This window comes from Ambystoma mexicanum, chromosome 14 (genome assembly GCF_040938575.1).
Source record: "Ambystoma mexicanum isolate Mex_15411 chromosome 14, UKY_AmexF1_1, whole genome shotgun sequence".
NCBI lineage: Eukaryota > Metazoa > Chordata > Amphibia > Caudata > Ambystomatidae > Ambystoma > Ambystoma mexicanum.
The window spans coordinates 591,519,207-591,544,432 of record NC_090940.1 but is presented as its reverse complement, the minus strand read 5'-3'; the positions used below and the strand labels follow the sequence as shown (position 1 = coordinate 591,544,432).

Below are 25,226 nucleotides of genomic sequence, written 5' to 3'. Positions count from 1 at the left end.
CAAGGGCGCCTGGCATGTCCATATTGGTTAGATTTTCAAATGCCCACCAGTGCCTCCACTGCCTGCACCCCCTCAAAAACGTGGTCAAATTCTATTTTCTACTTCATAATACACATATTCACTAAGCAACGCACGTAGCAATTAAACACACAGGGCTTGAAGTAGCATCACAGCAAAGGCTGCTCTGCCCCAATCATGTACAGGTATGCATAAAAGGGGCGGGGCAATGTGTCCTGCCTTTCAAATGTCTCCCTCTTTTAGAGTTGATATTAATATGTTCGACATTCTCCATCGTTCTTTGCCAAATTTTCCAAAACACTGTAGGAATGGAAGCAAAGGACAGTCCACTGAAAATATATATGCAGAAACAAAGCTCTCCATTTGTCCAAGATAAGGGTTGGGATGTTTAGGAAACATTGAGCGTTTGTAGCACGTTATTCTGTATTAGCACATGGAAATCATTATTGGCCTCCTCTCAGCCAATCAGAATATTTAGACTGCAGTCAATAAGTACAGGTATTGACTGCATTCTGAACATACTATCTTCCGAAGCAGACAGAGAAATAAGAATGCAATTTCCAAACAATATTATTTTTTCAACATGACACTTCCGCTCTGGGAGCACCATTTTTGGGCTGCAGCAACGTACTTTTTAACACACGAAAGAAAACGCGAAAACATTGGAAGATTTTTTTATCTTTCCTGTAGAGAAACCATTAATGTGTACATGATGCCTAACGATTGCTCATGTGAAACCTGTTCCAGTTCAACCAGGTTTTAATTAAAATGCTTATCTTATGAAGAAAACTGTCATTTGAATAACACAAAATAAAAACACATTTAATTTACTAACTCGTTTACTTTTCTTACTCTTAAAGTAACATTTTTTACTTCACCTTCAAAACATGTACCAATAGCCTTATGGCCCTTGGGAGGGGTCATTATCACTTGGGATAATGACCCTTCCACAATGTTCCACGGCTATGCTTCGGGCCATAACTCGGTGGTGAGTCATTATCCTGCGATAATGACCTCTCCCTCAGTCTATAAGGCTATATTGTGGACTGTATATTTTAAGTTACATTTTCTCATTATGCATGCAAGAATTCCAGAATGCAATGTGATGGGAGTCAAAAAGCAAGGAGGTGCTGGGCATATCACTGACATGAACAGCCGGAAGTATTTAATCTGTTTCCAGGGATGGGTTATTCATCAGTGTGAACATGACCTGATGCTATTCATCGTTTGATACACTTATAAATCTTATTGTGCACAAGGTGAATAAAAGTTCCCACAAATACTAAACTTACCTTAAGGTACATTAATCAATTGATGATTTGCTTTTCTGTTTGAGTAAATAGATGGGAAACCCCTCGTCCTCACTGCGCTAGAATACCATCTGTGAAGGGTGTGCAATACAGTGAGCCTGGTGCATTGGAAAGGGAGGCCTGCTTAGAAGAGCTCACTTTCTGAGGGAGAAAACCAGAATCATTTTGCATAGCAATACAACATTGTATGAATATCTTATTGTATCTTAAATATCCTAAGGAGTAATTATCTGGAGCTTAGCAATGAGAACAGAGGTCAGATTACTGCACAAAATAGTTGATTAGATGTGTTATTAAGAGGTGATTATTGGGACATAAGAAGGAAGAGTCTGTTGATTCAGGACAGTATAGGAGATGTACTAGCAATTAAGATCCTGTTTGAATAGACACGCAATGACAATAGTGAAATGATCAATTAAACATTGTATTTTGGGATGCAAGAACATATCACAACTAACAAGGTTGTTTGTGCATTTTTGTTTTTGTCTTCCATCCCTCTCCCTGATATAGTTCAGCTCCCCTGGTGCGTGTTTCAAATATAAATGGTCTACTTATTTATAATTTGGGTAAATTAATGAAATGTGCATCATGGTTTTGATATGTGTCAATCATGTAACCTTATGGATGATGTAATATAATTATTGATGTCACTTTAACAAATATCACTATGCAGCCTTGAGGAAAACCTGCGAAAGGTTGAAACACATGTCGGCTTTAGACTGTACCACAAACAACGTGCTTCAATAAATAGAACTTAGCTACACATTAACCAATCTCTTGTGTACCCCAGGCTTGGAGTCGGTAGGATTTAATGAGACTTCTATTAAGAGAAGTGCTGCTGTTGAGCTTTGTTTGGCCATGACCTACAGGTTACAGATCAAATCCCGGCATTGCCAACCCATCCTTAAATCCAGAGGCGGAAAATGAAATGAGTAGTATTAATTACATTTTATGAATGATACAGATCTACACAATGTGCCATTGATACCATGTTCTGGGCTGAAATCTTGAGCTGAACTGTTTCGACTCCCTGCATTCGCTACTTGACTTCATCAGGCCTACTTACGGATTCAGGACCCAATGTAATTTTGTTTGAAATTGGCGACATCTCCAAATCTTGCTTCTCTGGGGTCTGCGGTTCATCCTGCCCACAACATTTTACCAGAGTGCCTATGTCTCTCCTGCTTGTCTCGCTCACAAAACAGTACAGAATCGGGTCGGCAATACAGTTGAGGCTTGCTAGGGCCAGCGTTATTTTGTACGGGTTAAATATTGAGCGAGCAAACGTACAACTCCCTGGCTCCCAGATGCTGCGCATTAGTAGAAGAACGTGATAGGGTGAGAAGCATAAGAAGAAGGTAACCAGAATAGTGATGAGTAACTTCCGGATCCGCAGCTTGGCTACATTAGTGGTGGCTTGGTTACGCTTCACCGCCATGTGAAGGCGTTGGTAGCAAAAAGCCATGATCACTAAAGGTAGAAAAAAGCCAACACACATTCGCGAGATATTGAACAATGCTCTCCAATGTTCCATTGGGTAAATCTCATAGCAGAGCAGGTGCTTCTCTGTGTCGTTGGATGTTTGCTGATAAAAGAATATGGCACTATTTGAGGAGATCTCTACTGACCACACCAGTAGGCAGAAGCACACAGCTGTTCTTCTCGTCCGCAGCTGATGGAACTTCATTGGATGGACCACAGCGAGGTACCTGTCCACTGAGATGCAGGTGAGAAAACCGGAACTGGCATAAAAGTTGGTATGCATGAGGAACGCGCTTAGCGTGCAAAGCCCGGCGGAGAACCTCCAGCTATCATGATGTAAAACATAGTCCACCCACAACGGCAATACCAGAGTGTACATGAGGTCTGCCAGGCACAGGTTGAAAAGGTAAACTCCGAGCTCATTTTTCTTTTTTATCTGCAAACAGGAAACGAAGAGCGAGGCAAGGTTGGCGGGAACGCCAATCATGATCACTGTGATGTACACAACAGGAAACAGTCGCTGATCCAGGTCATGATCGATGGTGCAGTTTGTTTCGTTGGCGGCCATCGTCCACATGAGCATGATGTTCGTCTAGTCATGATCAGCACCAGGGGGAAGGGTGGACACTGGTGGACATGGACAGGAGTGTCCTTTACCTTCACTTGCAAGTCAACCAGAAGCCAGCAGGAATGCCCTCCAGTTGGATATCATCCAGACATATCTGGCAGCAAAGGTCATTGAAGGTCACCGGGTAGCTGAAAATGGCACCAACATAGTCATCATCTTCTTCACTGATCCTGCATCAGTAAGAAGTAGAAGATTGAACACAATTAATAGAACATTCCACAATATACAAGGCAAACTATTTAACAAATCACAGCCTAAAACATCAACCCAACCTACAATAATGGGTGCCCAGGTTCCGAATTGTAATAACTAGTGCTGTGAATAGTGGCCCACCAAATATTAACATCCATACAGGGATGTTAGAATGACAAAATGATGTGTCTTGTGTTGAGTGCAGGTACCCTTCAAATGTGTGTTGCGCTTGTGTTGTTTGTTGCCTAATTATTCTATTGTATGCTTCAATTATCATAAAATGGGCTAGGGTTTCCGATGACCTGCACTAGATTGATTTAATATTAGAGCAAAATTAAAGTTTATGAAGTCAGTTCTTCGTGTGATAAGTATTAACATTTTCTACAGTATAATAGATACTAACAAATGATTGCCGATTTTCTCAAATGGCTTTCTTAAACAAATCCTTTCTTTATTTACTTTTGTGCTGTGTTGTTTGCCTAGAAATTTGAGAGAACATATACTAGATAGTGAATTGGATGAATTTATAGTATGTCCTGAAGAAGCTTACAGTAAGTCAACAAATGCAGGTCGAAACCTATTAAGCGAAGCACATGTTGGTATATCAAGTGTGATTGCAAATTGTAAAAAGACATAATAGAATTGTAATTAAGGAATTGGACTTTGTTCTTGGATAAAGAAATGGAACAGGCAGAAATAGAAACGTTCTGTTATTTTTTCTAGTAGCACGATGGCTAATGTGTAAAGCACAATACAATGGTGGTTCGTTAAAATAACAAGCTCAATTTGGGTTATTGTAGATACGTTTGTTTCACAAAATTATATGCAAATGGTCGCCAGTGAAATAAAATGTGTAATGTAGTCTACTATATATTAATTGTGGAAGTCTTGAAATCTAGACAGTATTATACTGTTTGGTAAGGGGACGAGCCTAGGGCTGACAATAACAGCGCAGCGACAGTCAAAGCCCAGCATTTCCTTTTGGTTGTGGCATGCAGGTAGTGCAAGCTACTAGCATGCAAGAAATATTGCAGCACAGAAAGATGTAGTAAACAGATTGCTGCAAGTAGAAATATACACACCTCACACATCTATCTCTCTCCCTTTTACTCTCATTCTCTCTTTCACTCTCTCTGTCTCTCACTCACGCTCTTTCTCTCTCCATGTCTCTCTGAATGCATTCACTCTCGCACCAGTCAGTTGAACAATGTTTTGTGGTTAGTTTGCAAGATCCAACCCTTTTTGTGATCCTGCCATACAAGAAACCCAGAAACTTTTTTAAACTTATTTTATTACCACAGAATGCAGGGGGGGAAGCCCCCCCCCCACACACACACTCCCCCACCCCATCCTAAAAAATATTGTCTGAAACCAACCCACCATCTACTTTTTGGTGGTAAAAACTCTACAAATTCAAGAAATAAAATGTGGTCAAGTGAGGGTCAAGCAAAGCGCATAAACCTTCCAAGGTATAGGAGCAACCAGCAGTGGGAAAACGGGGAACTGTCGTCCTCAAATTCGTCCCTTTGGGTGGGCCTCTTCCAGTTGCAGTCGCAAGAGTGTGCATGCCTGTCATTTTCCTTTTTGGACCTGCACTTCAGGTCATTACAATGTTTATTCACTTGGTGGACCAGTGCGCCACACTGAGGGCGTGTGCACCAGGGAAAGACAGATTGTCACGTTCGGTCTTTCCAAGGGGCGAGTGTATAATCACCGGCCGCACCTGCGGCATAACATCGAAAAGTGACTAAGGGCCTCATTAGGACCCTGGCGGTATGGGTTTAATGGCGCCATTAAAGGTGCCAGCGCCGTTAAACCCATTCTGCCCTATTACGAGGTTCCCTCGCGGGACCCGCTCTGGACGTCTGGTCAGACCAGACGTCCTTAGCGGGTCCCGCGAGGGGGCCAACATGCTAACAACTGGCCCGTTGTTAGAATGCTCCCCATTCCATCGAGCCCTATGGGGGCTCGAATGGGATGGTCCGGGTCCGGGTTCCCTGAATGGGGAAATACCGGGCCCTCCAAGGTCGGAATGGCCTGGTATTTCCCCAATCAGGGAACCCAGACCCGAGGTCCATTAAGAGCATGGCTACCTCCAAACTCCTAATGAGGCACCAAGTCCCTTTTCAGATGACGGCAGAACATTTTTAACCAGTTTTTTTTATGGCTGCCGACATCCAAAATGGAAGCTAGCCCCTTTTCCATTTGAATGGTGGCAGCCATTTCTTTTACCTTCCTTTTTTTTTTGTCGGGAGATGGGCTTGTGCACTCCGTGCTCATATATGCACTTTCTTGTGCAAAGTGCTTTTTCGGTGTGTTTTCTGTGGATGTAATGAGATATGCAGTGGCACATGAACATCTTATCGCAGTTGTGCATCTTATTGGGAATCTGCCCCTCCAAATCTGAGTGGAAGCTGTTTAGAGAGTCAGTGGTTATCATGGAAGCCTGGTTGTTTTGGGAATTGTAAGGCTAGACTAGGGTCTTTGGGGCATACGATGATTTTTGATTTTGGGGTGAAAATCTAGAAATGGTGGCAAGGGGATTGGGTTGACGATCTTAGTGAATCTGTCATCCCCACAGCCCTGATCTCTCTTGAAAATTAAAACATAATGAGAATGAGAGGTGCCCCTATGGAGAATGCAGAATTAAGTGTTACTGCCCTGTTAGAGAGGGCGTTAACTGGAGTTATTGACCCACACCTGAACAAAGATGAGGCCACATCACGAGGCTAAGGGACAAGTATACCTGTCTCAGCCATCTCCTTTAGGACTGTAATGCCATTATAATATCCAAAAATCCCCCAAATGGGTTAATAACAGATTAGAGGCGAATGAAAGCAGTCGGAGGAGGAGCTCAGAGCCTCGCAGTGAGCATTGTTCTTATGGAATGTTGGCTAAAGGATACACTGAGACCTTACAGCCTGGGGAGAGGGCTGTACCAAGTGTTAACGGCCCACACCCAAGCACCTATAGGCTGAGGGAGCATCATAACAAAGGTAAGAGAGGAGTTTTACATGTTTAAAGTGTTTCCTCCAGAGCTGTAATGCAATTAAAAAATCACAAAAGAGGAGAAAAACAGGATAGGAAAAAAAGGTGCTCAGGACCTTGTAGTGAGTATTGTAATGTTGGATAAGGAAGACGCTGCGCATTGAGGCAGAAAGATGAGAGAGAGAGGTACTTCAAGCTGCTGAGGACGAGTGTTCTCGTCCTGTTTGCATAGACATGCACAATAGCCCAGCAGTTAAGGGGTTACATTAGTTAAGCCCTATGCGACCCATTGTTTGATAATCGAATGCTCTGCCGAGATCACACAGCATCAACGTTCCTCTACATGGGCCTGACCTGAGGCGCTTAAAGAAGTGAAAGGGAAACACATCCGTGGGGCGCGAAAGAAAAGAGGAAGTGACTCACTTCCCTTCCTGCTCTCTGCTGAAACGAAGCCGACCGCAACAAGTTCCCGTTCAGGTGGAACCTTGCAAAGTGTCAAAGGCAAACAATACTCGGCCTTTCTGGTGTAGAAACAGATCCTGGTCATCCAAGTAAAACTAGAGGTTGATGTCTGGAAGTTATGAATGTCTCCAAACCACTGCCAATTGCTCTGTCCAGAACATCCCTCTTGGCCATGGTCAGTGCGGTGTAGCTTGGGTCTCCAGGCATGGCCAGCTAAGGACCCACTTCTGGGAATACTGGTCCCACTCAGGATGACTTGGGCAAAACAGAAAGGTGACGGCTCGAAGGTTTAAGGAATCGGGACCTCTGGCGATGCTCTGAGAAGACCACACTTCATCATGATTTCTCCTGTCCTGCCGTTACAGAATGAACATTGGCTCGATGTAATTTTACCGGTTTTTGAAGGCCACATGTAAAAAAGACCGATTTATTTCGGTCGATTTTGTGCAGCACTCAAAAAGCCGAAAAAGGACATGGTTCCGTTTTTTTTTTTTTTTTAAGTGGGGGTGTTTCTCCACCGGAGTACCCCTTTCCTCCTTGTTCCCCCTCTCACTCGCTCCCCCACCATATACACACATGAACGCACTTTCATCTCCCCCACCCTTACCCTTCTCAAACATTCGTTTTCTCTCGCTCTCTCGCTCTCTCTCTGTCTGTCTCTCTCTGTGTTTCTCCCTCTCTCTCTCTCTCTCTCTCTCTCTCTCTCTCTCTCTCTCACACACACTCACACACACATGTACACACTCACCTGACACTCGCACGGTACCTCCTCTAGGCAGTGCTTTAAGTGGACCGGGACCCAGACCTGGCAGTCTCCAGAAAAGACTCCTGAGCTGAGGCCCTGCTGGGGCCCACCACCGACTAGCCCAGCCATGCTGACACCTGAGGCAGCCCGTGTAGCGGCTGCATGGTTACACAAGCTGCCTGTAGGTGTCAGCACTTTGGATTAGAAGAAAAGAAAAGGCATGGCCTTTTCTTTTTTCTAAACCGAAGTGCGGACACCTGCAAGCAGCAGGTGTAACCGTGCAGTGTGGGCTGCCTGATGGCTCCTCACGCTGGCTGATGACTGACTATTTACTCGGAAACAAAAGGAGAGCTGGGCAGTCCAACCCATTCCTTTTTTAGAGTACAGAGCCATCAGCAGCAGGCAGCACTTTCATTCAAGGAGCCCGTGGTAAAAGATTCCACCACGTTGCTCCTTGAGTGACAAGGCTGCCCGCTGGGTGTGAGCTGGGGCACACCAGTGTCACACCTTTGGTGCTCCCAGCCCCTTCTTTCGTTTAAAAGGAGGGACTGGACGCAGGCCACACCCCTAACGAGAGTCCTCCCTTGATTTCTAATCCCACTTAAAGCACTGCCTCTGGGTCTCGCCGTGCCCCCTCAACCCCTGTGTGCACTCGTGCGCGTCGCAGTGGCTGACAGTTCGATTTCGAAAGTCCGTTCTGCGCGGTCGCAGAGTGGTCTTTCTAAATCGATCTTTTATTAAATCGATTTTCTGAAAACTATACTTTCACTTATTACCTGAAAACCAGGCTTGGTCCCAGCCTAAAATGAGCAGTCCAACCAAAATTGAAAGGCAGCGAGACTACAAGCAACTCAGGCATGTTTAGGCCTTTGTGATCAATACCTCCAACAGTACTGTGCACTCCAGTACATCAACCTTTGCACGAGTATGAGTCTGTAAGTAGCAGCATGCAAAGCCCTATTGACTTAAAGCCACAACCGATTAATGATTACCCTAATGATGAGGTTCCAGTTCACAATATGAAGAAGCAGGGAATTTGAAAAAATTGGCAGGTGCTTCTGTGCCACCAGGACACCGCCTTTTTCACTCCTGGGCTTTCATTTCATCACCTGAGGCATTCTAGGTGCTGTTGCCTGTTCCTTCCAAATTGGACCTTAGCACTCTCTCACTCACTCTCCATCTCTCTCTTAGACTGTTATTATAGATGATAGAGTCTGCTTGTCTGAAGCTCTTCGACTCCCTTGAAACCAATTTGTGTCTTACCACCACTGTCCCTGTGGACTAGAATGACAGGAATGGCGTCTAATTCTCATGGATCTTTACGAGTTACTACTGCGAGTGCACTGTAATCGGAGGAACTACAACTCTCAGCGTGCAGCTCTTCTGGTTCTATTTCCTTATCAATGCTTCTTCTTTATACTTGGGCATTATTGGAGCCACCACTCTCAGTGATATCCAACTCCTTCCCATTCCAATCCTGAGACCCTTCCGATAGCATGAGATGGGATATCCAACTCCTTCCCATTCCAATCCTGAGACCCTTCCGATAGCATGAGATGGGATATCCAACTCCTTCCCATTCCAATCCTGAGACCCTTCCACTCTTGGTTCCCTTCGGTTGGTCATTGCCACTGAACTATTATCAGGCATGGTTGGAAGTAAAAATCCCCAAACCAAGTTATTGTGGTTATCCTCAGCTAGCCAAGGCTCCCACACTAGGATCAGGAACAGTTAGCAACACAACTCCCACTCTACAATTTCCCTGTATTCTCTTTGGTTTGTCAGCGACTTTTTTGCTTGGATCAGGAATTGTTAGAGACTGAACATTCACCAAACAGTGTCACTCGATTCACTCTCATTCGCCGGCATCACCGGTGTTGTGCTTGCACAGTGTTGGAACTATTACTGCTAAAGTGCAAAGTTTCATGTGTCTTAGTTTTGCAATGTTGGAATCAAGACCATGTGCAGTATCTCTTGGTCCATTTTTTTGCTCGACATCGTCACCTGCTCTATGCTTTCAAATTGCCAGGACGCCACGTTTCAATCTGCAATGTCTCTTGGCGCTCTGTCTCTTGCAAGTGTCACATTCACTATGGTTTAGGAGTGTTTAAACAACAACTCACAGAATGCCCCTAAGCTACCTTTCTCTTGTCACTGTCACCTGTGGTAGGCATTTGGAGTGCTGAACCACAAAGCATGCAATGTTTCTTGGCTATCTTTTTCGTGTCATTGTCACCTGTTCGGCGGAACAGCGTTCTCACATCTTTTTTTTTTTTTTATATAATTGATTAACCCACAAGTTTTTTACAAGAATTGATCACTTTGTTTCTTTGTTAATCCATTCTTTGTCCATACTTTTCTTTGTCAGCTGCGTCCATTAGAATTGAGTCCATTATTTTAGCTGTGGCCGTCACCCATGCTGTCTTCGGTCCTCCGATAAGTCTTGACCACCAGACGTCGTCTTCGAAGATGTGAGCAGAGGCCAAGATAGGATTCAGGTAGGCTTGTCTGCTGTTTTCCAATCCTGGGCAAGATGTGAGACGATGCCTCGTTGTTTCGACTTCGTTGGGTTTTTTACAAAATCTGTATTTGAGGTCGTGAATATGTGAATGGCAAGAATTTCATTAGTGTGCAACAGATTAAGGCGAGCTCTTAGAAAAATGTTCAGCAGTTTTCGGTTTGGATATTTTCCCACAAAAGTGTAGTCTATTTGTGTAGTTGTCGGGGCACATATGGAGTTTGTGAAGTTAGTTGTATGTCGCTGCTTGCTTGCATGTCTTGATCCAGTCTAGATCGTTCATTTTTTTTGTGGATCCTTGTTAGATTCTCGATCAAGTCTTGGTTGCAACACTGGATCATTTCTAATTTAGCTTCTTGATCAGCTGACCAAAGGTTTAGGACTGTACAGCGCCTCACCATAAGCTCTTTTTTTGATTTCTGCCAACAGCTGGGGGCTGTTTTCCAGCAGATGTTTTCTGAACAACATCATGGAGTTTCTTTCGACCGCCGATTGTAAGGACAGCTGACTCAATTCTCGCCTTATTAGAACTATAGGCGTTGAAATCGGCAGTTTCAACACTTTCCGCCAGAAGTTGCTTTCAAGTGTAGACCAGATATTCTTGGGTAACCCTGGCATCGCTTCCGCGCCATACACGAGTGATGGGACGACCTTGGCCTTATAAAAGTCTATAACTGGAGTTAGAGAGAAGCGGCCAAACTTCTTGTCAATGGCTTTGGCCTGAGATATTAGGCTCTTGGTTTTGTCTTGAAGATAGTTTTGCATTGCACTTTCGTGTTGCGAGTTGTCACTCATAATGCCCAGGTACTTGAAGTATGTAACCTTCTCGATTCGTTCGCCTTCCAGCTGTCTTCTTTTGCGCTCCCTTTACCAAATGATAGTATTTTGATTTGTTGATTTCTAGGTGATTTTTCTGCAATATACTCCGCAAAGTTGACCGATGGCGGTTTGGTCAAGAAGAATTATATTGTCCGCATATAGGATCCTGGATATTTTGGCCTGGCCAAGTTGCGAGGGGAAGGCTCTCACCCTTACCTCCGTTTCTTTGTAGTCTCCCATGTATGCCACAAACAGAGCCGGGGCCAAAGGACAGCCTTGTTTCACCCCTCGATTTGTGGTTATCTCTTCAGATAGGAGCCCTTGATGGTTTAAGCGGACCTGTATCCTGGTGTTATTGTGGAGTGCTCTGATGGGTTGTACTATTTCGGCCAGGGATTTCCATTTTTTTAATTTCTCCCACAGTCTTGCTCTGTCTACCTGATCGAAAGCCTGACAAAGGTCAATGAAGGCCATGAATATTTGATTGCCTAGTGCCGGTGTTTCGCACTTCAAGACACTCAGAGTTAGTATGTTGGTATTGGTTCCTGCATTTTTCTTGAACCCAGACTGAAGTGGGTCCTCACAAGGTGCCTTGCTTGACCATGATTGAAATTTATGTAGCAGCAGTGACCTGTAGACTTTGCCAATGACGTCCAAAAGTGCAATCAGACGAACGTTCTTAGGATCGTCTCAATTTCCTTTTTTGAAGTTGGGGACCACTACTGCAGTAGTCCCGGAGTTTGGTAGTGTCTTGGTTTGAGTTTGTCTTTGGTCTTGCATCTAATTGCTAACCTATGGAACACCATGTCCAAAGAAATTAGAAACACAGAATACCACATCACCTTCAGTAAACGACTCAAAACCTGGTTACTGAACAGACAATGACAACCGCAAAGGGACAACCGCAGCAACAACATCACAGACCAACAACTAAAAAGGAGGTGAGATGGGCAGACGAATCACAACCAAGAACCTGGGTAGATCGCATCTGGTGGCACCCAAAGAGTCTCACCAGTGGCTCCAACAAACGACAGACTTAATAACCCACTTCCCCTTCCTGCTCCTCTAACATAACCAACACCACTACACCTGAACTTGGGCCAGCCACACTACACATAAACACATCAAGAATAAATTCTATGTTCACACCCATCTCTGAGATGCTGGAAGCACACCTAGAGTGAACCACCCCAAATAGAACTGCCAACCGTCAACAACGCAAGTAGACGCCGAGACACCAGACAGTCTTACAGCTATGGCCACCTGCGACTCTGTATCCTTTTGGACACAATATAACCAGGGCGCACAACTACAACTCATGCCAAAATCACACGACATACTAACACCAACACAAACACTAGCACACACCTGGGGCACTGAGTCTTAACCATATGGTTATAACGCACGGGGAACACCAACTCACGCATGCAAAAACAACACTCACTGATGCCAATTCCTTCTTGTTCCTGGTTCTGAATCCATCCTCTCACTCTATACTCACTAACGAGCCCACCCCCTTATCTTGCAACTCTCGCGAGCACCTGGAGACTACTCCTTGGTGGTAGCGGTGAGCTGTATAAATCAACATAACCTCTGCTAGGCTTTTTGAGTGTTTGAACAACGTATGCAATGTTGCTAGGCTACCATTCTCTTGTCAATGTCACCTGTCCTGGGCATTTGGGGTGTTTGAACATATCTCATGCAATGTCTCTTTGCTATGTTTCTCTTGTCACTGTCACATGTGCTAGACATTTGGGGTGTTAAACCACAACTCATGCACTGTCTCTTGGCTATCTTTCTCTTGCCAGCATCAACTGTGATAGGCTTTTGGAATGTTTTAACCCCTACACTTATGCAATGTCTCTTGGCTATCATTCTCTTGCCACTGTCACCTGTGCTAGGCTTTTTCAGTATTTGAACCACAACTCATGCAATGTCTCTTGGCTATTTTTCTCATGTCACTGTCACCTGTGCTGGGCTGTTGGAGTGTTTTAACCACTGCACTTATGCAATGTCACTTGGCTATCACTGTCACCTGCGCTAGGCATTTAGAATGTGTTAATCACTACACTTATGCAATGTCTCTGGCTACCTTTCTCTTGCCACCGTCACCTTTGCTAGACATTTGTGGTGTTAAACCACAACTCATGCAATATCTTTTGGCTATCTTTCGCTTGCCACTGTCACCTGTGATAGGCTTTTGGAGTGTTTTAACAACTACAATTCTGCAATATCTCTTGACTATCACTTTCACCTGTGCTGGGATTTTGGAATGTTTTAACCTCTACAATCTCTAGGCTTGAATCCTCCATCTTTGCCTGGCATATATGTCATAACAGCTGGACTGAGGCAGCCTAAAATATGTAATGGAAGGAAAAGCAACACTTTAAAGCTACATGGTTGGATAAGTACACAAACAATACACCATCTCACTAAAAAAGTGATGAGGAATTCTGTTTGTCAATTGATTTTTTGGGGGGTACTTGATTTCCAGGGGGGACGGTCAGGGTGCAACTTGTATTTGTGTTCACAGCCTCGTGAAAATCTTGTTCCTGCGATTGGTCTGTACGTTTCTTTGCTAACAGTAAGAATTGCACCCATGCTGTGCTACAAATTCTAGGTTTGGGTCTTTCAGCTTTGTTTGGAATACTTGTCATACAGCTCGACCAGGGCTAACATTTCTGAGAAGTGAAGACAATGCTGCTTGTTTGGCTAAGTAGAAAAAAATACAATTTCTCTTTTTACGTTATTCTCTGGATGACAATTGATTGCTTGGGGTAGTAATTAAGTAGGGGGATTCGGGGCACAAATGTTGGTCTTTGTCTCCACAGCCTCGTGAAAATCTGGTCACTGCGATGGGCCTACAACGGATTCCTGAAATGTTGTCTGGTAACAATAAAAATTGCACAACTGCTGTAATATGATCTCTATGATCTCGCTTCCAGACAGCAATGCCAATTAACCAATCAACTCACATTTTCACCCCTCTGCTTACACCTCTCAAACTCGTAACCAAACACAACAACAAGCCTACAACACAACAATCCGAACACTACACTGCAACAACAAAACAAACTACACATAGACCCGCACAACAGCACATGGCGACTACCGACCAGAAAACACACCAAGCCCCGCCAACGGAGTTACCGGGTTGAGGCCGCCAACAGCACATCACTGCTCTCGCACTTTTCCAGCTTATTCCCACTAACTCACCCCCCTCCATTTTTCAGAGCCGCCAGAGCGCCAGGGGACCACTCCTGTGGTGATAGTGCGCAGTACAAATATCCTTTAACATTAACATTAACTACACTTAGGCAATGTCTCTTGGCTATCACTGTCACCCTTGTTAGGCTTTTGGAGTGTTTTAACCACTACACTTATGAAATGTCTCTTGGTTATCATACTATTGTCACTGGCACCCGTGCTAGGCTTTTGGAGTGTTTTAATCACTGCACCTATGCAATGTCTCTTGGCTATGTACTGTAAAACATTAGCAGCACATGTTGTCAGTAGAAATGTGCTGCTAATGTTTTACAGTACATACAATAACACAGTATCTGTTACTAACCACACTATGGATTGAATTTGCAAGGTTTATGTATAGTGAATGATGATCTTCACTTGCTCCTCTGTGATTTTATTATGTTATTCGATTTAGAATAAACTTTGTTTTACCAGTATCTTTTCATTGTGTAAATGTGATCTTATGTGGCTAGTCGAAAATGGCTTCCAGCCTTCTGTAGGTTTTCCAGCACTACATGTGCGTTGAAGGGAGGGGTGGCCTTGACTCTGTTTTCCTTTTGTCCATTTCATATTCTCCCTCTATAGTCAGGCCCTGTCAACAAAAAAGAGGGTTTCTGCCCTATATCTCTTACGTGTTTTAACCACTACACTTATGCATTGACACCTGTGCTATACTATTGGAGTGTTTTAACCACTACACTTATGCATTGTCACCTGTGCTATACTATTGGAGTGTTTTAACCACTACACTTATGTAATGTCTCTTGGCTGTCTTTCTCTGGTCACTGTTACCTGTGCTAGGCCTTTGGAGTGTTTTAACCACTATACTCATGCAATGTCTCTTGGATAACATTCTCTTGTCACTGTCACCTGTTCTAGGCTTTTGGAGTGTTTGAACCACAACTCATGTCATGTCTCTGGCCGTCTTTTTTTGTCACCACAGCAGGTGACATGCTTTTGGAGTGCTAAGAGCAATAGTCCCAACTTGAATTTTCTCTTGCTTGTCGGTGGTGGGTCAGTGGCACATGCACTATTCTTTTGAGGTGTTTGAACTAGAACTACCAAATGCGGTCCTTTTTTGATATATTTACTCTCAATAAGGCCTCTGAAATAACAAACACTGTTGTAACTCTTCCGAACTTAGCCTCACACGCTTTGCTGTCCTCTGCAATGGGGTCCCTTGCTACTACCTGTCTGTGTACCCCACCTGTCGCTGTTGGTTTCCTCATGGCTCTTGTTGTCCTATCTCCCCTTAACACCCCCGGTGTCCCAGGCACTCGTGAATACTGCCTACTCTCTGCTTCCACGTCTGTGCTTCCTCTTTCTGCAACTCTTTTTGAGAGCTCCCACTCACTTGTCTGCAGCTTGAACCCTAGGCCGTCTGACAGATTTACACCGAAGCAAATTTAAGATGGCAAAGCAGTAGTGCCGCTCACCAAAACCAAGAATTCCACCTCTGCCTTACATTTCATGGAAAAGACCACAAAAAACTGCTCTTAAAGACAATCAGTGTGACTTCCTTTCCATTGTTGTTAATCTCTGACACACCTGCATCTTGACTACAAGGAAATGCTCGACTCTTGGGTCTCTTTAAAAATCCTAAGCACAGCAAAATGGGATTTGAAATGGCATCCCGTCAGATCACAGGTACTAAAAAAGATCTCTCCTCACCCGATCAGCCATCAGTGGTAACAGCCGAGGCAACGATGAATGCACTCAATCGGTAGCAGTCCGCTTTCTGCAATCCAGATGTGTAGGCCTGCAACTCCCATCAGCCCTGGCCAGTATAATCACTTATGAGGGATCATGGGAGTCAAGGCCAAAAAAATGAGTCGCTGATTTCTGACCAGTGTGCTAAATTATCTAGAAATCTATCTTAGATGGCAACCATCCTATCTGATATGATATAATATTTTATTTATATTGCACCCATGCACAAGTGTTTCAGGGCGCGACAAGGCAAACAGAGGGGTACACAGGAGGACAGAAACAATGATCTTACTAGGCCCAGTGACTTTGAGAAAGTGCAAGCGCAGGGGAGAGGGATTGGGGGAAAGTGCAAGGGGCAGGAGATGAGTGAAAAGTGCCAAACATGTGATCAAAAACAACAGGTAGTGCAACCAGCAGGTGGCAAGTGCATGAATTATGCGCAGACAGCGGGTACAAATAAGTGCAGGTAAGGGGACTGTAGGTTGCAGATACAAACCCAAGTGCAAGGGATGCCAGGGGCAGTGTGGGTGTGCAGCTGGGTGGGCAGGGTTCTGTGCCCGAATCAGAGGGTAGCAGCTGCCATTTGCAGAAACAGACAGAGATAAGCAGGGTAGAGGAAGAGAGAAGGCAGAAGCTAAGGGGAAGGTCTTGAGGTGCTTCCGGAACCAAAGATGGTTCTCAAGTTTCAGAGAGGCAGGGAGGCTGTTTCAGAGGGAGGTCCCAGCCTAAGAGCGAGAACTACCACCAACTCGCTGCTTGGAGAAGCGACTGGCCCTGAGTGAGTTGGAGGTGGAGGAGCGAAGACATCGAGTGGGAAGGTATTTCCGAAGGGAGAGTTGAAGATATTGCAGACCTAGGCCCCAGAAGGCCTTGTGGACAATGCAAAGGGTATTAAACTTGATCCTTGCAGCCACTGGGAGCCAATGAAGAGATTTCAGGGCTGGAGAGATACGATCCCTGGGCTTGAGGCCAAGGACAAGTCTTGCAGTCCTGTTCTGGATGAGTTGCAGAGGGCAGTTGGTAGTAGCAGGCAAATTTGGAAAGAGGCTACTGCAGTAGTCCAGCCTAGAGAGAACCAGAGCTCTAGAGACAGCGAGCTTATGGGGGAAAGAGAGGAAATGAAGAATATCTCTGAGGAGATGCAGTTAGTAGTTAGACTTCTTAGAGATATGAGGAGAGATGTGTGGAGAAAAGGAAAGTGGGGAGTCGAAGATAACAGTGAGGTTCTTAGCCTCACAGGTGGGAGCAGGGAGAGGGCCAAGGGAGGCCGGCCAGACAGTGACAGGACAGGAAAGGAAGGTGCAGGTGTGCCGATGAGGAGGATCTCAGTCTTACTGGCATTAGGACAGAGGTCGTTTGGTGGCACACCCCTCCTGGATTGCAGAAAGACAGTCAGAGATGAGAGAGGGAGAGGAGGCGGCAGAGGGGAGCCTGAAAATGAGCTGCGTGTCATCAGCATAGCACTGAAAGTTGGAGCAGAGAGCAACAATGCGGTGGACGAGGGGTGCCAGGTATTGGTTGAAAAGCGAGGGGAGGGGTTAGACCCCTGGGGAACACCACAAGTGGAGAGTGAGATAGGGGGAAGGAAGTTGGAGAGGAAGGAGGTCAGCCAGACCAGGGCCTGATCAGTGATACCCAGGTTATCACTGAGGCGGCTGAGCAGGATGGCATGGTTGACCGTGTCAAAGGCAGAAGAGAGATGAGAGCAGGTCTTCACGGATGCTCAGTAGAGTTGTTTCTGTGCTTCTGGCAGCTCTGAAGCCAGACTGATGGTCATGGAGACAACCAACAGAATCAGAGTTAAGATTAAACTGGGTGATGGCCAGCTTTTCCAGAAGTTTGCCCAGGAAAGGAGTGATAGAGGTCGATGATAGTTAGCTGGGCAGGAGGGGTCGGCTATGGTTTTCTTGAGAAGAGGTTGCTTCAGAGGGGAGGGGAAGGCTCCAGTGGTGAAGGAGTGGTTGCAGAAGTCATACATGGCGGGAGTGAGGGTGTAAATATGGTCCTTGATGGATTTGGACAAACAGGGAAGAAACTGTTTTGACGAGACTTTGATAGATCGGACTTGTCTAGAAATCTCATCAGGGGAGAACAGAGGAAAGGAAGAGAAAGAGGGAGGAGAGGCAGCTGCAGGTGGGCTGCAGGTAGTGGAGAGAGAAGCTGGAGGAGGAGGAGGAGGGGAGGGGTGGAGGAGGGGAGGACGAGAGGGCGAAAAGGATGTCCAGGGTTTTAGAGATTAAACGAGAAGCCCAGGCCGTGGGAGGTGACAGGAGAGGTAGAGACTGCAGCAGGATTGGCCAGCTCCTAGCAGATTTTAAGGAGTTTGGCTGAGTTGTTAGATGCAGCAGAGATGGAGCTTTGAATGTTGGGTCTCTTCATAGTGCGAAAGAGAGCCGGTATTGCCTTTGGAGCCAGAGGGTGCACAAGAATCCCACCATTTCCTCTCAGTGACCCTGCACTTGCGTTTAAGGGTGACAAGGTCAGAGGAGGAGGAGGAGGATGGGGAGGAGGAGGAGGAGGAGGAGGAATCAAGAGTGTGCCTGCAGAGTAGAGAGAGAGAGACCATGCAGAGGTCACGAACGAGTGGAGGGACAGGAAGCATCAAGGTGGATGTTGAGATCTCCAAGGAGGACGAGTTGAGTGGTTGAGGCCAGGAGGGAGGAGGAGAGCTCGGCCCACTCAGAGAGGAAAGAGGTAGTCTGACCTGGTGGCCGATAGATAGTAGCAATGGTGACAGAGTGAGAGAGAAAGCCTGCAGACAAGGCATTCAAAGGAGGAGTAGGCCTGCGTAGGAATCACAGAGGAAGGAATCCACAACGGGAAGATCAAGGCTACACCCCACGGGGACGGTTGGATCTGAGCGCAGAGAGAATCTTGTAGCCATCAGGGAGGAGTGTGTTAAAGCTTGTGACAGAGCTGGCCGTGAACCATATCTCAGTGAGACCAAGGACATCGAGATTGCATTCTTCAAGGAGGCAGCAGATGTCAAAGGAGTGTTTGACAGCCGAGCAACAGTTGAGAGTGGCAAGATAGAGAAGGTTGCTAACTTTGAAAGACTTCTGGGGAGGGGGTACAAATCAGAGGTGCGCCCTGTGGAGGTGTAGAAGGAGGCTGAGGGGGGGCAGAAAAGGAGGGAGGAGAGGGCAACGTAGCCAGAGAGGAGGTAGAAGTGGGAGGCAAGGAAGCCAGAGCAGGGAGAGAAGGCACACCAGGGGAAGGAAGGATGTTGATGAGGCACAGGAAGCGTCTATCATAGAGGAGGAGGTTAGCCTGGGGGCCTTGGACCAAGACAGTGTCATTCGGGTAAACATTAGTGATGACGTTAGAAGAGTGGAAGGAGGCCAGGAGGGCCTACCATTGGGTGCCACCATTAATGGGAGAAGAAGAGAAAGGAGAAAGCACAGAGACCACATGAAGAGTCCATAGGTCTGACGAAGGAACGACAAAGAGGATGTTGGGGAGGGTCTGTTTGGAGGAAGAGCTGGTGTAGTTGTCAGCGATAGGGAGACCAGGGTTAGAGACCAAGATATCCTTTTTGAACTTCTTCCTGCCAGACTTAGTGAAAATGGTAGGATAGTCAATGGAGAAACAGATGGGGAAGATAGGAGAAACGGAGAGCGCCATAGGTGATGAGGAGGAGTAAGAAGAGGAGAGAGGAGGTTTGGGTAGGGAGCAAGAGGGTTGGAAAATGGGCAGTGGGGGGGACACAGGGTCTGGGCGCAGAGGGGGGGTGCAAGCAGAAGTAGTGGAATGGGACATAATAGCAGGACAAGGTTGCACAATGCAGTCACTGGGCCAGACAAATGCGCAACTGGGTGAACACAGTTACAGCCACAGGGCAGCGCTAGATTTAAAATTAAGCAAACTAGGTAAACACAGTTACAGCCACAGGGCAATGCTAGATTTAAAATTAAACAAACTAGGTGAGCACAGTTACAGCCACAGGGCAACGCTAGATTTAAAATTAAGCAAACTGGGTAAACACAGTTACAGCCACAGGGAAACGCTAGATTTAAAATTAAACAAACTAGGTGAGCACAGTTACAGCCACATGGCAATGCTAGATTTAAAATTAAGCAAACTGGGTAAACACAGTTAAAGCCACAGGGCAACGCTAGATTTAAAATTAAGCAAACAAGGTGAGCACAGTTACAGCCACAGGGCAACGCTAGATTTAAAATTAAGCAAACTAGGTAAACACAGTGACAGCCACAGGGCAACGCTAGATTTAAAATTAAACAAACTAGGTGAGCACAGTTACAGCCACAGGGCAACGCTAGATTTAAAATTAAGCAAACTAGGTAAACACAGTTACAGCCACAGGGCAACGCTAGATTTAAAATTAAACAAGGTGAGCACAGTTACAGCCACAGGGCAACGCTAGATTTAAAATTAAGCAAACAAGGTGAGCACAGTTACAGCCACAGGGCAACGCTAGATTTAAAATTAAGCAAACTAGGTAAACACAGTGACAGCCACAGGGCAACGCTAGATTTAAAATTAAACAAACTAGGTGAGCACAGTTACAGCCACATGGCAATGCTAGATTTAAAATTAAGCAAACTGGGTAAACACAGTTAAAGCCACAGGGCAACGCTAGATTTAAAATTAAACAAACAAGGTGAGCACAGTTACAGCCACAGGGCAACGCTAGATTTAAAATTAAGCAAACTAGGTAAACACAGTTACAGCCACAGGGCAACGCTAGATTTAAAATTAAACAAACTAGGTGAGCACAGTTACAGCCACAGGGCAACGCTAGATTTCAAATTAAGCAAACTGGGTAAAACACAGTTACAGCCACAGGGCAACACTAAATTTAAGATTAAGCAAACTAGGTAAACACAGTTTCAGCCACAGGGCAACACTAAATTTAAGATTAAGCAAACTAGGTAAACACAGTTACAGCCACAGGGCAACACTAAATTTAAGATTAAGCAAACTAGGGGAAACACAGTTACAGCCACACAGTATGTCATACAGTATGGTATGCAGTTGCACTGAATATTTAAAACTTGCAGGTGTGCACAATCACCCGGAAGAAAATTTTGCGTCCTGGAGTCAAAATTGAAACATATCACCAAGCCTCCTTCTGCTATTCCCCAAGATGTTGGAATCCCTGAATACCAGTGGTCGAAGTGAGCGGGAACGGTCTGGAGCGGTGTTCCACTACATTTCTTTTTTACTGTTAATCGTACCACTACTTTTTGCAACCATTTTCACCATTCCGGAACTGTTCTTCATGAAGTTAAAGCACACTTCTCTATTTTACTACCAGATATCAGTTACAGCTAAACTTAAATCTGTTTCAACTCAATGGGCTGTCAACCAGCATGGTTCCAACCCTTGAAAAATGTGTTGCACGTGGCTCCCCTCCTTCATACTCTGTCCCCCGCTGGAGTCACGGTTCCACGACTTTTTGGTACACTTCTGTCACTGCGGAATATTTGAGCCTTGTGTCTTCACTCATGTCCTTTCACAGATCTGAAGAAATATTCTGTTGTCAAATTACTCTTCGCCACAGATTTTCCTCATGGATGTACGTTGCTTCCCATAAGGATTGCTACTGTAGCCTTCCCTGCCAACTGTGCACTATTCCTTATCAAGACATAAATAAATAATAGATAATAAAAATCTTTGCTATGGACTAAGCTTGAAATGTAACTGGGTCTACTGATAACTCATGTATCAACACTATAAGTTGACTACAGCAATGTAACCACACAATTAAGATCATACTGTAACCACATTCATAAGCATAAGCGCCCAGATGCCCAAGAGTTGGGTACGCTATATAAATGTATAAATAAATAAATATGCTCAAATATTCATATGACTTTCCCCTGTAGGGAACACAGACTTGATAGGAGAGAGCCATCTCTGCGGCATGGCCCGAGTAGACTTACCCCAAGCCTCTGCAGCACAGCATGCAACGCCCGCTCCCACTGCACACTGTGCACGGAGCCACCAAGACGATATTAAGACATTCAACCACCAACTGCAAAGGAGGCGCCCAACAGAGCGCGATCCAACATGAGGACAAAAGTGATCCTTGCAGCCGAATATAGACGGGCAGAAGTAAATGCTACTGTCGCAAGAGTATCTTCTTACTCACTTCCTGATTTGTTAATACAGGGGACATTTTTTCCGCCCTCTGCGGCTCAGGGGTTTGTTGTGTGTTCATCGCGAGGCAGAACAAGGCCGGAAGTTGCCCTGCTTTGTCTAAAGAAATTGTGTTCTGCAAACCTTCAAGCTGAGCAATCAGTTGCACCACGCTTTGCTACTAGCACTGCTTTAAGAGGAAAAAAACTGAACTATGAAATGTTGCTGATTACGTACAATTATGTCTGCCATTTTCTTTCATTGAATCTGCCTAATTGCATTTTGTGATTGTGGGGCAATATTCCCTGGAAGGGATTCTTAGGGAAATTTATTCAAGTGCAGAGCCCGCGTGATGATCTCACTTGGCCAAAGTGGAAGGTGAAATAGAGACACAGTTGAAAGCTACCCAGCTATCATTGTATGTTGTCTATCGCCCCTCAGCAGTAGTGGAGGCAGGTTCTGGTGCCGGGGGTCGGGGGAGCAGATAATCGGGTGCCAGTGGGAGACTGGTGGGCGCACTGGGCACCGGGTGGGAGCGAGGGAGGGCACCCCCCCGACTCGCTCCGCCAGTGCCCCTCAGCCAGGATGATAGCTCAGTGGCAATGCACTCATCGGGCCGTATGGGTTCAATACCCAGACACGTGCTTGGAGGCTGGAGACCGGCATGAAGCGTGTAAATGCAGGCGGGGGGCTCCCAGGATAGAATCAGATGAGTGGAGGGGGAGGGGGTCAGCCCCAGGGTTCTCTCCAGGTGAGAGCTGAGCTCGTTTGTGAATTCATGAGCATTGGCCGGGGGAGAACTCCAGTGGAGGGTGGGTTCATTGAAAAATCAAAATATGTGATAGGTTATTGGAATTGCATTGATTGATCTTTGTTCCAAGAAAACCTAATAGAAATTGAATTAAAAAAATATAATGACAGCCAAAACCAGCATTGTGGGGAGTAGAGGGGGAGCCACGAGGGTACGATATGAAACAAGAAAATACAAGGTTCCATGGATATCTCTCAACCATTTGTCTCGCAAAGGCGGGTGAAATCACCCGATTTTGTTTCTGGCGGGTGAGACGCCCATTGGAATGAATGGGCGTGCAGGAGGCTTGGCGGGTGAGTCAGCCGTTTGCAAGGCGGGTGACACCCGCCAAAAGCGGGTGAGTTGAGTGACCCCACCCCCAACAAATGTCATACGCCACTGCTGTGATGTCATAGTCACTAATTATGAATTCCATAATCCTTTGCCGTGACATCACAGAAGGAGGCTACAGCATAAAGAAAGGGAACGTATTGTAAGCTATACACAATGCAGACTTCTAGTTTTGATGCCAGTCCTGTCCCGTCGCTCTGGCATCTGCGCTCAAAGCGCCATTGCAGTACCATTGCAGAAGGAGGCCAGTAGAACTGTGTATTTCTGCTCACTAAGCCTCTTCCCCACCCCCTTTCCAATATGCAACATCAGGGCAGACACTTATTGGAGAAGATCTGGCGTGCTGGCCCTCTACAAGGACGGTAGCATTGCTTGACATATGAGTGACTGTGAGCCAGCCTTGCCGGCCTTTCAGAAGTCTGGCAGTGCCCTGTCTGCCTCTGTGTGCAGGGTGCCCGGTGAAGGGCCTACCAGACAGTGTTTCCGCTTCTCATCCTGTCTGTGTGAGAAACTGGTGCACAGGTGCCTATTTAGACATGTCCCACAAGGCCGGAAGCGGTGAGAAGTTGGTAAGTGATGCCGGAAGTGGATGTCACGTGATAGGAAACGCTTACTTTCAACCCCAAAAGCAGACAGGCAGACTGCGGCAGCTTCAAAAGACTTGCTTCGGTTTTTTTTTTTTAAATCAGTGTCATTATTGTCATTATGCATATATGCTCTCAGTCTCCAATACGTAATCTTTGGCTATTCATTTAATTTGCAAAATGGCAATTCTTATTTGCGAAGTAAATAGTCACCCGGGTCCAGCCAATGATCGAATTATCTCACACGCAATTTCTGCATAACCAGTGAATTTAGCCTATGCTGTTTATCCCAATATAATGTCTTCCGGGTAAAAGCCCCTCCTTCTTCCGGAATCAGAGTTTGATTACTTCTGGGTCAGAGGCCAACTTCCCCCTGAGTCTCATTCTGATCTGTGACTGTTTTGCAGACCAACCCCTCAGAGGCTTCCTACTGCCCCGGAGTGCCACCGTGTTAAACCTAGGGTACACCATAAAATCCTCATTGTTGAACTCTCGGGGTATGGTTATAATCACACTGTAATTTCACCTGTGTGGCGGTCAGTCTCTCTATCTCTATATATATATATATATTTTTTTTTTTAAATCTTTCACAAAATGTGCAGTCCGGGGTGGACCGTGACAAACCTTTTGTTTGGAAAATATCAGCAAAACACATCCTGCAAGACAAACGTTATTAGCACAGGTACCCCCGCGATGTGGGGCCCCCCACCAGCACATGTCCTGAGAGTGGTCCTCACTTGGAGAAAAAAATGCAAACTTTTTTTTCTTCACAACATTTTTTTAAAGTTTCTTTTTAAATTCACTCTGCATTCTTGAAGAAAATATTTCTTTATGAAGGCAGAGTGACTACAAAAAGAAACTTTCTTTTTGAAGTCCGAGGGATCTCTCCACCCCATGACATGGAAGAAACTAGGCTGGATGCATCCATGTCATCTGGTGAGGGGAGCCATATGACTTCAAAAAGAAATAGTTTGTTTTTGAAGTCACTCAGCCTTCATAAGGAAATGATTTCCTTTATGGTTCGATCCTTAACGGAAATAAATTCTTAATGAAGTCAGAGTGACTTCAAAAAGAAACAATTTCTTTTGAAGTAATAGGGCTCCCCTCAACCCCATGACGTGTGAGTTTGTGAGTGTATGGTGAAAGGGTGCACACTTAAATGTATAGGTGGCTGACTGTGTGAGTGTATGGTGAAAGGGTGCATACAAATGCATGGGTGGCTGGGTGTGCGTGTGTGCATGTTCGGTGAAAGGGTGCACACTTAAATGTATGTGTGGCTGC

At 45.4% G+C, this 25,226-nt stretch overlaps 1 protein-coding gene across 1 annotated transcript; it reads right to left on the bottom strand.

The window, feature by feature from the left end:
• Positions 1 to 676: 676 nt before the first annotated feature.
• GPR65 (G protein-coupled receptor 65) lies at positions 677 to 22,217 on the bottom strand. The gene is made up of 2 exons (XM_069637939.1): positions 22,025 to 22,217; positions 677 to 3,608 (listed from the first exon to the last, which is right to left on the bottom strand). Exon 2 carries the CDS (start codon positions 3,391 to 3,393, stop codon positions 2,368 to 2,370), a length of 1,026 nt encoding a protein of 341 aa, XP_069494040.1. The 5' UTR covers positions 3,394 to 3,608; positions 22,025 to 22,217; the 3' UTR covers positions 677 to 2,367.
• Between the last annotated feature and the right edge of the window lie 3,009 nt (positions 22,218 to 25,226).